General features: G+C 36.0%; 1 protein-coding gene across 2 annotated transcripts in view; it reads right to left on the bottom strand.

Moving 5' to 3' along the window:
- Positions 1-2,913: 2,913 nt before the first annotated feature.
- Positions 2,914-14,415, bottom strand: part of ATXN3 (ataxin 3) — a 15,430-nt gene continuing 3,928 nt past the window's right edge. For both annotated transcript variants that reach the window (XM_064423549.1, XM_064423550.1), the window contains exons 4-11: positions 13,428-13,513; positions 12,957-13,023; positions 10,514-10,601; positions 10,129-10,261; positions 8,912-9,087; positions 8,388-8,511; positions 7,534-7,622; positions 2,914-6,980 (exon numbers count right to left, since the gene is read on the bottom strand). In XM_064423549.1, coding sequence (XP_064279619.1) covers positions 6,886-6,980; positions 7,534-7,622; positions 8,388-8,511; positions 8,912-9,087; positions 10,129-10,261; positions 10,514-10,601; positions 12,957-13,023; positions 13,428-13,513 — 858 coding nt within the window. In that variant the 3' untranslated portion in view covers positions 2,914-6,885. The remainder of the gene's footprint in view (positions 6,981-7,533; positions 7,623-8,387; positions 8,512-8,911; positions 9,088-10,128; positions 10,262-10,513; positions 10,602-12,956; positions 13,024-13,427; positions 13,514-14,415) is intronic.

The following is a 14,415-nucleotide window of genomic DNA, read 5'->3' as shown; positions in this document are numbered from 1 at the left end:
CTGCCCCGCCCGCGTGGGTCTGGGCCATTAGCAACAGTGTGCTGTGTGCGAGATGAGACACCATTCGTGTTTGAATATGTGTTCTCACACACACGGTCCTGGAGCCCCGCTGCTTCGGATGCACATGGAGTGGCGTGGGAAGACTGAGGGCACGCGATCGATGTGTCAGAATCCCAGGGAGAGGGGCCAAGAGGCCGCGCCGGGCTCTTCCCGCTGGAGCCCAGCTACGGGACAAGGGCTGGGCTCCCCATGTGCATCTCCTGATGCACAGGAAGATCCGCCTGAACATCAGGAAAAGCTTGTTTGCTGTGCAGTGACTGCTCACGGAACAGGTTGCCCAGAGAGGCTGTGGAGCCTCCCTCACTGGAGATACTCGGGAATCGTTTGAATGCGGAGCCGTGTGCTGTAGGATGAACACTACGGTCCCCTCTAACCTGACCCAGTCTGTGATTCCTGGTTGTATTTCCAGCCAGAACCCCAGAACTGCTCCAATTCGAATTTCTTTTTGTTTTTTGATCAAGTGAAGTATTTAAACTTGGGACTACAAGGAGTTCTGGACTATAACAGAAAAAGCAGTTTTGTATCAGTCAGAATGACGGTTACAAAAAATGCTGGTATAAATACAGGGAAATGTATTTATGCATTTACATATGAATTTATACATATACATAATGCTGGAAATACAGGGCAGCTGGATCATTGCCCGTTTCAGACTGATAACTACATAAAAATATGTGTAATTAAAGCACCACATAAACAGCAAAATGAAGCTGAGAAGAGCATTTCACAGGTGAAATCTTTTTTAGAATTTTTGTGCCTGCTGAGAATGCAGCAGGCACAAAACACAGGCTCTAGAGTTACAAGCTGGCAAACATCAGCAGGCTGAGGTGGAAGAACCTGCTTGTTGCTTCCCAAACGGATCTTGCAGAGCAGGTGAAGGGCTCACGGCTGGCCTGCAATACTCTCTTACCTTTTACTGGCCTCTGGCACTCACAGGCAATGCTAAGGCTGGGCATGGTGTGTTGTCCAGGAGTTTAGAAGTTAAAAGTTCTCTAATAAAGATTGTTTTCCCTCTTCTTCATGGAACAATTTTTCTATCAGGTTTATAACTGATTTCACCGGTATATTAATTTAATGGCGTACTTGTCACCCTTATGGTTACCCACAATAAAATATTTAGGGATGATAAAAAATGTCTTCTATGGTGGTAAATATTATAATGCCAAGTAAGGCATGTAGTCAATAAAGTAGCACAGAAGACTTTTTGTAACACTGTTTTTAGTTACTACTCTTGCAAAATTAGAAACTATTTAGCATTTTAAGTATTTTTTTAGCTGACTGACTTCATCCAGTGTTAATAAGGGCACAGAGAAATCATCTAATATACTCTGTTTTGACTAAGCTACAAGAGCAATGCATTGTGTCACAAAAAGAATGAGTATTCTGGCAACAAAGCAGGAAACTGTAGCTTTAAAAATTAAAAAGCATACAATTTTTAAAGATGTAACATAACTATAATTGGCACCAACTTCCTTCCTTAACAGGAGTGTCTTTACACAACTTTTGGAGTATCAACAGAGGCAAAGACTCCGAGATGATGAAATGTCAGCAACAGAAAACTATCCCACTGCTCTGTCCAAACACCTCTGGTGCAAAGCCCACTGATACCAGGGATGAGATTTCAATGTTTGATGTTTCTGTGCCCCATCCACACGTAAGGGAAAGCACGTATAGTGCTTTATATATATATATATAAAGTATATGCAAATACTTAAGAGAGAAACATTAGAAGCTATAATCATATTTATTTAAAAAAGTGATATCAAATACAACCATATATATTCATGCCTATTTGGAGAGCATTTTCAAAATATCCAACAGTGCTGCCATTTTCCAGTCAAAACAATGACAAAGCATTTCAGCTTTCCCTTTTTAAATCTTTTCAGTATTCTATGCTTTATATACACAAAATAGGCAAAAATTATACAGGAATCCAGAGCCAAAGATGTGATATGAAAACAGTCTTGACAAAAAAATCTTACTGAAAATGATTTCTAAAATACACAACTATTAGGTGAGAGATGAAAAATTATTCCCTTACAAAATCCTAACTCTACAGTGATTTGTACACAGGGGGTTTCATGTAGCAAAAAAAAAAAAAAAAAAAAAAAGACAGGATCAAGGTTTTTATCTTTTTTTTTTTCCATTTTGATTTTGCACAGTGGCATTTAAGTATTACATCCCTTTTTTCCCTCCTGAAGTTCCTTCCTGAATTCACACAGTGCCTGCTGTACTGAGGATGGAGTTTAAAAGAAAAGTGTAGTTATAATTATTTTCTTAACAAAGAAAATAATATATAAGTATTTTGATTTGATGAAAGCAGTTGTAAAGTCACATGCACTAACTGTCTGAAGAACTGTAACTGGGGAAAAAGGTGACTATGGCAGGTTAAATACTCCAGCATTCCCTCTGTCTCTGAAATGCAAATAAGGCAAAATGTGTGTATGAGGATTAAAAAAATTTATTGCAGAAGAGCTCATGCTTTTAAGATGAAAACCTGGATACAAGACAAAGCTACCAATTCAAAACTGAAGAAGTAAGCATTTGGACCCAGCCAGTTTGAATGTACTAAGTATTGTTCTCACTTGAACAAGTGACTGTGTATATGGAATAGGTATCTATTTATTACATGTTGGACATATTTTCCTTTTTTTCTGTAATGATTTGTGAATAATTATCAAGATATTCCAGGACTTAAGTTTGTTCTATGCAAGACAGTAATGGCTTACCAAGCAAACAACATAATTTTCTATTTAAGCCCTTAAAAAAAGTTTCCACATCAGTTATTCTCTTCCTTGGATTCTTATTTCAATTCCTTTAAAAGTGAAGTGCTGGTAACGTGAACTGTAAGTCTGTAAGTCTGAGTTCTAATTCTCTGATCCTATTCCCCCATACTGTATTTTTCTGTACAAAGGCCACCATTTTTATGTTTTCATTATCATTTGAATCAATAATTAATACTAGAAAATTTCACATTTTAGAACTGTAACATGTTAATTTTTAAGCCAGTCAGTTTTGTAATAAGACAAAACACTTGCCAATGGTAATATTTGTCTACTAGACACCTGCAGAAGCCCCCCACCATTCTGTAAGTTTGTAATAGAGGCAATAGTCCAACATTAAAACACATGATAGATTTAGATATGTACTGGTTATTTTCAAGTAGTCTGCAAAGTAATAAAAGTATGACAAGAAGAGTACCCTAACTGAAACCTACACTTAAATTTGCTTCAGTTCTTTGAAAGGCACAGGAAGCTCAGATCTTAAAGTAAGCCAGTATGGTATCATATTCATTTCAGGTCTAGAAAGATGTAAGCATTTGAACAGCTCATATTTGTACTTGCTGTGCCTAACAAGAATTGCGTGCAAGCATGACTGCATTACAACTCTTGTTCCTCCTGCCTTCACTGTAAGACCATGAAAGCAGTTTGCAGAATTATACTTAGAGAAGTAATTATGGAAGATATTTATTATATCACTCACTCCCCCTGCCCCTTTTATTTCTACTGGCACAAAACCATAATTTATGTCACATGGACCATTCACCGGAAAACAGTAAAAGCTGCTGAATGAATGAAGCCTGAAATTCCATCAAATATAATTCTATAATTAAAAAAAAAAAAATCAATAAAAAACAATGTCTGCTCCCTCACAATGGACTTTGGCCTAAAGCTGTTACATGGGAAAAAAACCCAACCCTTCAGCTTGACAGGGCAGGTAACACCGGAAGTACACTCTAAATTAGTAAATTAGAAGCATAGTTAAGTCACACTGATAACTGTTTATCATTGAAAGAATGAACACCAAAAAATGACAGCAGTGTTTTATTAACAGCTTCTTGCCAGGTCCAGACATTTTGAACTTGAGACCTGGGTTATAGAATATGCACTGTCAGCAATTAGTATGAGTTTTTTCCTTGGGTACAGTTCAAATAGAGACCCTGTCACTCCCTACAAGTCCTGAAAGGAGGTTGTAGCATGGTGGGTGTCAGCCTCATCTCCCAGATAACAAGTGAGAAGATGAGAGGAAATGGCCTCAATTTGTACCAGGGGAGGTTCAGTTTGGGTATCAGGAAGTATTTATTCCCTGAAAAAGTTGTTCACCATTGGAACAGGCTGCCCAGGCAAGTGGTTGAGCCCCCTCCCTGAAGCTATTTAAGAGAGGTGTGGCTGTGGTGCTCAGGAACATTACAATTAGTGGTGGACTGGGCTGGATTAATGGATGGTTTCTAGCAGGTCTTTTTCAGCAACAGAATTATGTGAATTAACAGATGTAGCTTAAATTGCCCTCTCGTAACTGCTTGTCTAGATAAGACATGCCTACATCATTGAACTTGACATTTCTCTAAAAATCAAACTGGTATTTGTTGAGTGACAGCATTTCTCCATAGAAAGGGAAATAGTTGGCCCTGTGATCATGACTCAGCTGCGCCTTTCAGGCACTGACATTTTGTATTTCTTCCATATTAAAATACTGGGGTGATGAAGTGACTTATGATGTGACATGAAAGTTCAAAGGCAAACCTCCATGTTTTAGTGATTATAAAACCAGATAGTTGGCCCGGGTTACAGTCAGTGAGATTTAAGGAGCAGATTTTTTTTTTTAATATAGGGCTGCTAGAGCTAAAAATAATATTTTTATTATGTTCCTATAAGAGAGGATAAAAGGTCTGAGTTGCAGGTACTGGCATCAGCCTGCCAGTCTACACCTATTGATAAAAATGAGTCTTATTTCAGAATTAGTTTATGGCACAACCAAGAAAGGAAAACTAAGCTGTGGTTAATTGACAGATAAGGAAAAAAAAATCAGTGCTTTAGACACCTTTCTTGCTTTCAGTTGCATAGAAATTTCAAACTGAAAGCAGAAAATCACACCCTGAAAAATACAGCATTTCAAAATGGCATACGCATAGATGGACTTTTAAAGTAATTGTTTAGCTATAATAATTTGAGACATTGCAAATAATTATAACACGGATGACAGGATTATTTTAAAAACACAAAAATCAGTTTTTAAAAAGTAGTGCTATCTCATGTCAAAATCCATATTGTGTAACAAATACTAGTGGTTCTGGTGACATTGGTGAAAATGCAGCACACAGATAAGAAAAACAGAATTTAGCCCGATTATGTATACCATAACAATATCCCAAGCTATCAGGAAACCATTGCTGTAAACAAATCTTTACTGAGAGGTAAGAGCCCTTTCATGTACAGTACTACTTGATGCTGAATGTGTATTTCCATCTAGCTACCATTCATTTCTTACTAATTTTAATTAAATGTTACTATTGCGCAAAGATGTAACTTTAGAATATTTTGATAAAGAAATATGGGGTTATCTTTGAAAGATTCTTAGAATGCCTGTGCTAACTGTTAATGCTTTAACTGGACTACAGCTTATATACTCTATCTACAACATATTTCCATATAATTTATATGTAAACAGAATTTGTATTTCAAGCACCATTTAAGAAAATGAAACATCTCTCTTTTGTTGCACTGAAGTTCAAGGTCAGGTTTGGTCACCCTGTTACACATTCATCCTGGATATCAAAGCAAATGTCTTACAACCAATAGCATAAGCTATCTCACATACTTTGCTTCCCAATTTTTCTCAGGATCAGAAACAACGTAATAAAAAATTGTAAGGTGCGTGAATAAAGGCCATTCCTGAAAAAACTGCAACATTCTGACAGACTCATAGAAAGCATTTCAGAAAGAACATCCACACAGGCATAAATATTCATTCTTAAAAGAGCTACTTGCACAGGGGTCACTTCAGATTGCAGGAGTGCATCTTATGTGTGTGGCACTGACTTTATGGCACCTAAATCCCCTCCTACTTTCTCCTAGACTCAGTTACAGCTCACTCATACTGAAAGGCCAGAATAAAAGGGTCGAGCTTGAAGAGAAAAATTCTCTGGAAGAGGTAGAAAAGAAAACCTGTTCAACCCAATTGAGTATATGCTGCTTTTGTAGTAAAAAGAAAATTGCTATAACAAGAAAGAAAATAAGAAAACAATAATTAAAACCAAACAAGAACAACAAAACCCCAAGCCAAATAAGGCAAGTTATCTGCTAAAAGACAATATGTTAAACATGGATCTAAAATTTTACAATTGGAATTGAAAGTAAAACCAAAAATTGTTACAAAGTCAGAAATCACTGAAAGACTCAGGAGTAACATTATAGTCAACAATAAAATTTTGTCTTGAATTGAAAAGTATGAAATTTATGGGTTTGTTTCTCCTGCAGAATGGATCATTTCAAAAGTGGACAGCAGGATCAAAAAGTTGACATTAAATCATTCATAATAAACAATCAAAAATAAATTATTTAAGATTAATGTAATTTAATTAGTCTCCCCACTTTAGAGTGATCTATTAAAAATAATTTATGAGCATAACTTATTACTTGTATCTGTTTTTCCACCAGTACTGAAGAAAATAATTTGATGCTGTTTTCAGCACTATTTGTATCTTCTATAGAATTCTTCAGAACAGTTGAAACTTGCTTTTTTAATGCAAGCTTTAAAAGCTTTACTTTTTAAAGTTACAGCTGCTACCCTTGTCTAACTTTGTGTGAATGGTTCCAGTAATTTTAACACCACTACTCTTGCGAGCAATGTTTTGTAGGAGTGCTACAGTTCTCTAAATTAGTGCAATCTTTTTTGTATTTGCAGATCCTCTCTAAACTGACCTCCAGCAGCCCCCTTCCATTCCTGCTTCCACAACTCTGAAATGAACCCTGCTTGTGCAACATCCACACAGTAGAATTTTAATTGAGACTTAGCGTTTTGACAATAAGACGGAAAAAAATGATGTTATTTCTCCTCTTCTGAATTCAATTGGTTTCTGACAGACTCCAGAGACATATTCATGGCTGCTTGAAGCATGTCTTCTTCACTCATATCACCTCCTAAAGACAATACATGCATACAAGCTGTAATAAATTCACAGTTCTTAACTATAGTTAAATGCATTTGTTGTTCATTTCATCCATGGCCACCTTTTCCTACCCCACTGACAAAACTGGTTTTGTTTTTAAAATCACTAAACATTTTGCAAGTAGTTTTTTACCAACAACAGTCAGTTTGCAACAATATACACCAGTTTTGGATCACCAATACCTGACACTGGTAAGATCTACACATGGTCTTCTAAAAACTGGTTCCAGTAACTTTGTCAGATACTATTCCAAGTTGTCAATCAACTTTAAAAGTAATTTAGAAAACAAACAGCTGGGGTAATAGCAATTCTCTTCACTTTGAAATAGGATATTGACATTCAAAGGGAAACAGGCTTTTCAGGAAAGTGATAATTTTCTTCACTGCCAATACAGTAATGGCTGTAATACACCATTGGAATGGCTGCTGAAGTGACAAAGTAGGCAGACAAGGAAAATTAATAAACAACAATAACAGATGAAAAAGCCACACTGCAGTGCTGAATGTAAGGTTAAAAAACAATACCTGCGCCAGGTTCTGCAGTGCTTGAACTAAGAGGTGCTTTGTCCTTTAGGTTTGGAGTCTGATCTTGCTGCTGTAGCTGATGTTGCTGTCTGAAAGGGTCATACATTTGTAAGACAAGATTAGTATTAGAATCAATATGAGATGTGAATCAAGTTCATTTCATTGTAAGGAAGGCCAGGAGTCAGAAGTAGAAGATGTTTGGTACAATAACACCCCTGTGCCCAAAATCTCTTTTATCATTTCACCCTGCTAAGCTTCACATAGGTATCTTCCCAGTATTATATTCCAAGCCACAAGACTATTTTCCCAGGATTTGGAAGCTCTGCATTCTTATCCTACCATGTGAAGCCTAACTCCTCCCATCCATAGCATTTCTCCCTGATCTTTATTTCCTTTATTACTGTAAGACACAGATAAGGAAAAGCTACAATAGCTCATCTATTAAGAAGGTACACCAGAACAGTAACATAAAATGTGTACAATGCTTTTATGTGATGCACATGAGAAGCATGTACTTACCCAAAAGCAAAGTCTTAGAGAAATAATACTTTTTGTTGGGAAGGTAGTTGCAGAAATTTACAGAATTTCATTTAAAGTACTTTTATAATATATGTTTTCTTTTCTTTCTTTGCAAGACTTGCAGTAGTAGCAAGACTACTGCATTATTAACAAACACCCTCTTACTAGAGGTTTCTCTGTAGGAACCACCAGAGAATAGTAAAATTCAGGTACCATTAGGAAATCATATTAAGACAGAAAAGTTGAGCTGGACCTCAGTAAGAAACCCATCCACACCCCAAAAGCACTGAAAAATATATGTACTTCCACATGCAGTTTTCTATCAACTACTTTACTTTTCAAAATATGCTTGTCTTCTCCTTCGCAGTTCTTCTGAAGAAAGGGAGTCTGTCTGACTGCTGTGAGATGACTGAGGCACATTCTGTGGTAATGAGCCTGAGAGCTCACTTCGACGGCTACCTAAAAGCAGAACATATCCTACTAATTATAGTAAAATGAAGTTAGCAAATAAAATACAACTTAAAAAACGTCTTCAAACTTGAGAAGAAAGACTATTTGGTGATCTAAGCTCCTAGAAGAACTACGCTTGATAATTTCTCTTCTCCTCACCTTACAACTGTTTCCCTGTCCTCCTGCTACCCTTTGTCAATTTATTCTTCTTTTCTAATAATCAATAACAACATGCAAGTTACAACTTTTCAAAAAGCAGGAGGGAGATAGCTACGTGCAATCCTGGATTGTCCTTCCATGCCTCAAACCAGTCTTTCCAGAGATATTGACACATGCTGGAAAAATTGCCTGACAAAGTGATTCCAGGAGCTGCTTAAAGCACTGTAAGAAATTTAGATAAGCACTGCACCTTGCATGCTGAGCTGAATGGCTCTGCGAAGATCAGCTTCTTCATCCTCCATATCAATTTCCTGCCTACTTAGAGCCAGGGCTCTCTGAAAATTCTCTTCATCTTCATCTAACATGCCTGTTCCGTCAAAAGGATGGTTAACTTCTATTGCTTGGTCCACGTCACTTCTGGGTAGCCTGTGAAATTCATACATTCGTAACAAAATCCAGACAGAAATTATATTAGATTTTATTATGAGGTTCAAATTAGTATGTTCTGCCAGGTTTAACATTGGGAGAAATATTTTTCTTGTGAAAACCTGTTACATACAAAACTATTTTCCTGAAAAATGAAAAAGCACAAAAGGGCTGCAAGCAACTGCAGAGCAACCTTAACACATGTTTGCCACACGGTGACCTCTAAACCAATGCACATGTTGCAAGCTATTAGATAGTAAATCATCAAAAATTATAAGCCCACAAAAAGCCGTGATACACATTATTCAAGCCTACTGCTATTTAAACACTTACACCAACAGAAAAAAGTGCAAACAGTCTCCTTCTCAAGGAGGATTTGAAGGCCACACTAAAGCAACAGAACCCATGCAAACTGTACACACTTTCCATGTTACTGCTAATTATTCCATCAATTTACAACATCAGTTTAACTTTACCAAGCAGAAAAAAAGTAATGAATTCCTCTGAGAAGCCTTTTTATCAGTATGCAATTTATTCACTATGAAAATTCAGTGAAATCATTGCAGAAGTGCATAAAGTACTAACTTTATATGCTTTCAAGGATGTTTTATATTAGCAGAATCTATCAAAAACGAGCAGCACCACAATGTTACAGTAAAATTATTCCAAAAGGGAATGCTGTATGATTTATATGACATGGAACTCAAAGATCAGTTTCTCATTTTTTTCTACTTATGACATAATGCACAAACCAGTCTTAATTATAAAATAATTACTATTAACCATAGTTTATAGGATTTTCTAAACTATTTTCCACCCTAAGTCAAAAGTCTGCACTATGATATGCTTATGCACATGGAAAGACTCAACCCTTCTCAAGCCAGCTTTTGCCCACTTAAAAATACACCATTTGTTGTCCATCAACTTGCTTTTACTGTGTGCAACAGCCATAAACATTGAACTAAAGGTACTTCTTATGACTTCCAAATTACAAACCAATCATACTGAACATTATCAAAATAAAATCTTCATTTACCTTACCTCTGATCTCTTGACTGTGCTGCTTCTTCTCCAATCAATTTTGGTCGCTGCATTTGCTGTACCCGAATCATCTGCAGCAGCTGATCAGCCTCACAGTCTGGCAGGTCACCTTTTACTACAAATATGGAATAACCTGAGAAAAAGAAATTGTAAGTCTACAACATTGAAGTGCACTATATTCCATATAGTGTGCACTCTAAAATGCACACTATATGGAATACAATAATGTGCAATTTAAGATGTAAGACTCTACCTTTTATAATAAGAACTTGGGTTATTTCAATCATAAAACTAAGGGTAGTTAACTGAATATATAAGTTCTAAGAAATAATGATTATTACCTACTTTTAATTAATGAGATTTAACATCTGCAAGTTACTATTACCTTCCTGTTGTAATTGAGCCAAGAAAAGTGCAAGATATGTATCTGATATTAGTTCTGGACCCATCAAGAGAGAGTTCAAGTTAAACCACTGTAATTAAGAAAAAAAAAAAGGTTGAGAGAACAACTTAGCATGAAGATTACTCGGTAATCCATTCCTGTACATTGTGGTAATTTTTTATTATTGAATAGCCAAATAAATCTAGTAAAATAAATTATCAAATAAAAGTTTTTTTAAGTATAATACCTATACTGCTAAACATTATTCTTCAAATACTCTAACAGGACATCTGAAGTGCAGAAATTACTGCATGCTCTCTCCCATTACTGAATACTGGTACTAGGGAAACACATTAAAACAGCCATTGTATTTAGATTTATTTCAGACATCATTCTAAAACTCTGCTTAATCCTAGTTTTAAACCTGAGACTAATGCAGTAACAAACCCTTCATCAGTTCATGCTATGTGTTAAGAAATTAAAAGACACAGAAAACAGACATTCAATTATTTCCATTAAATACTGTCATGGAACATTCCATCTTTAATAACTGGTGATGCTGAAAACTAGTATTCACCCTTCTCTCAAGTAATTTTTAAACTTAAAAATTAAAAAAAAAATTACTCAAATTTAGTATGCTGAGAGTACAGCACTATATTATAACAGGGGATGCTTCATACACAACTCATTTCTAGTTACCCAAAGACCATAACCAGTAATTTATAATACTTCTGAACAGAAACAGTATTATACTCACATAAAACTTCTAGAGAGAAAATATACTCAAAGTGAAACAAAATAAGCCTACCTTTAAACTCCCATATATATTCCAATGAAGCTAAAGAACTTTTTTTCAGACCTCCTAACTCAATATGATACAGTTTTAACCAGAAAGCACCATTTGACTGAGTGGAAGGAGAATTTTATCTCCATTCTCACAGAAGTGCACTGATCTACCCAAACTTCCATATATGCACCCACAGACTTGCAGCCAGGCCCATACAACAATGTAAGTGACTATCTACCACCCTGTCAGGCAATCACTTCATCTGCCAAAAACACTCCTTGCCACTAGGGAAAGGTAAAAAGACCAACAGTGTAGGGGAATAAAAAGTTCTGTAAAAAATCTGATGGACAGACTACAGCAAATTTCAAAAGAGACTACAGAGGAGAAAAATCTTGTTAAACTAATTTTGCTTTCACTGTAACAGAGGAGAAGCAACCTATTTTGTCAAATCTTCTCATTACCCTCTAGATAACAGACACCTAGGACTGTCTTCATGAGGTTACAAGCCACAGGTAAAAGCAGAAAAAGGCATCCCCCCTCCAGCTTAGGATGTCTTGGGTTAGAATGCCCTCTCATAAAATTCCACCCAACATGGTTGCATTGTATAATAAGCATAATTTTAAGACAACATCCAGCCTTTTTGATATCAAATAAAAAATGCCTGTAAACATCAGCCATACTTTTAAACTAAAGCAGAACAGTAGAATTTAGTTTTCTCACTCACAAGTGATTTTTATTTTTTAAAATCTGGATAAAAATGTAAGTAGCCAGAACTTGCAAAAAGGAACCAAATGGGCAAACAGACTCCTGTCCCCATATTACAGACTCTAAAAGCTGTTTTCCATTAATTTTTTCTATGAAAAAAGCCCTGGGAAAACCAAACACTAAATCAGCTCGTGTTGCATGAAAGCTCATAAGCTTTTCTACAACATGAGCTGCAAGTACACAAGCATGATCCAGAAAAATGATTGGCTGCTTAAATAAAACATTGAATTGGTGTTGTAAGGGACACAGATATGAACTGGGCTGGTACATATGTACCATATACTAATATGACCATCCCTTACCTTTAATATCTATTTCCTGCTTAGAATACAATTCTTTCAAAGTTTTCTATAATAGCATAAAGTTGAGATTCTACTTCCCCAAACCTCATTCTAATTGATACTCTTGAGTATCCATTATTATCCATCCAAAACTTGAACTTCTCCTTATATCTACTACCCATTTAAATAAACAAAATTATTTTACAATGCCAGTATCTTACTGTATTAAAATAAGCTTGAATTCTGTAGGGATCCTAATCTTTGATCAGGATTCCCTACTCCCCCTGACCCCCCAGCACAACTTTTCTTCAGTATTTCATGCAGACAAAGAAAAGAAAATAGCTTAAGAAGTCACATAAGACCCCTTCAGAGGTGTAGCTCCCTAAAGGACAGATTCACTAGGGAATTGATCCTACAGTCTTTTCCCAGGCTAACATTTACAATGACCTGCCTGGCATTTTTGTGATAAAACAAACATTTACCTGTTTGTAATATGAGATACTATTAAACCAAACTGCACCAAAAGCTTGCAAAAGGGAAGCACAATCTACTTGCAATCACTTTTCCACACCCATTTCTGAAGTGAATTTTAAAATAAAAAAGACAGTGTCACCTGTTTTCCTAACTTTCGAACTGTAAACCAGTGTTCCTTATAATTACAAATAAATGATTTTTCATTTCTGTAAAAAGAAAAACAAAAGACATAAATAAAATTAAATACTCTAAAATCAGAGCACATAAAAATGTTTAAGATTTTTGCTATCACTAATTCCAACTTAAGTATAATAAAGTTTCAGTAATACAACCATTGATGTTACATTACAGAATACTCATACTGCTTTTATAACATTCAGGAAGTTGGCAATATCACTGAAATCTCCATATATCTGTGATGCCACAGATACCGAAATTCATGAAGGCACAGAAGACAGATGCATGCACCCCCAAAAAGAAAAAAAAAAAATCAAAGCCGGGGGCAATACATAAAACAAAGCATAAAACACCAATTTAAAAGAAATATCTAAAACACAGATTAAGTGTATTTTTACAGTAAAATAAAAGCAAGGTGATAAAAGAATCTTACATAGGATCGATCCCAAGTCTCTGGTACTCTGGGCTGTTGAAGAGGATTAGTTCTAAACCCCACACTTTCAAGGCATTGCTTATAACCTGTCAAAAAAGAACACTTTTCATGAGTCAGACTAGTTCAAATCTAAATTCAAGCAATGCAACCATCTTAGCTATGCTAAACAATTATATTGCTTTTATAAAACTTAATTTTGAAACATTGCCCGCAAACCTAGGAATCACATTACTCAAAATGCAGCTGTCATGAATCCACATGCAAGCATAACACTCATATCTTATCTAAGGAAAAGTAACAAAACTAGGATTTAACTCAACTTTGTTAACGGGCATACTCCTCCAAGCAAAGCTGTCATTTCACCTTCCACAAACACTGCAAGCTGCCATCTCTCCAGATGCAATGCACTGCTCTGCCCTTACTTCCCCTTCCCCCCATACAATCCCAATCTTTCTTCACAGTAACTGTTGGAAATTTTGTACCACTGGATTATCACAGGATCAATCAGTTAGTGATCTGAGCACCAACTCTTTTACAATACCTCTTTAAAGCTATACAAAATAAGGCTGTAAGAACTTTTAAGTTAACAAATCAAATTCCTTTCAGCAAGCCAACTGTGCCTCAAATGACAAAGCAATGACAGGACAAAAAGGTAGAACAAGGAAGCATTTTTTTCAGCTACTGAAGCAGCTCAAAGACAGCAGGAAAGCCAAACTGTTAATGGTTTCTTGCTAAAAAAAAAAACAACAACCAAAACCAGCCCATTTGGCCATAAGGAAGCGAGGCTCTTGAGCATTGACAAGTACCACTGAAAAGCTTGAGAGACAGCCAAAGATGCCTGGAGTTCTAATCTAGACAAAAGCCCCAATCTGGGGCAAAAAAAAAAAAAAATTGCTGTTGGTCTGGTTTAAGTATTCATTATTAATTACTTTTCCTCTATGGCCTTAAAATAATCAAAAACACCCAAGAAAAATCTGCAGATGACTGT

The sequence above is a fragment of the Passer domesticus genome, chromosome 6 (assembly GCF_036417665.1).
Source record: "Passer domesticus isolate bPasDom1 chromosome 6, bPasDom1.hap1, whole genome shotgun sequence".
NCBI lineage: Eukaryota > Metazoa > Chordata > Aves > Passeriformes > Passeridae > Passer > Passer domesticus.
This window is presented reverse-complemented; position numbering and strand designations above follow the sequence as displayed.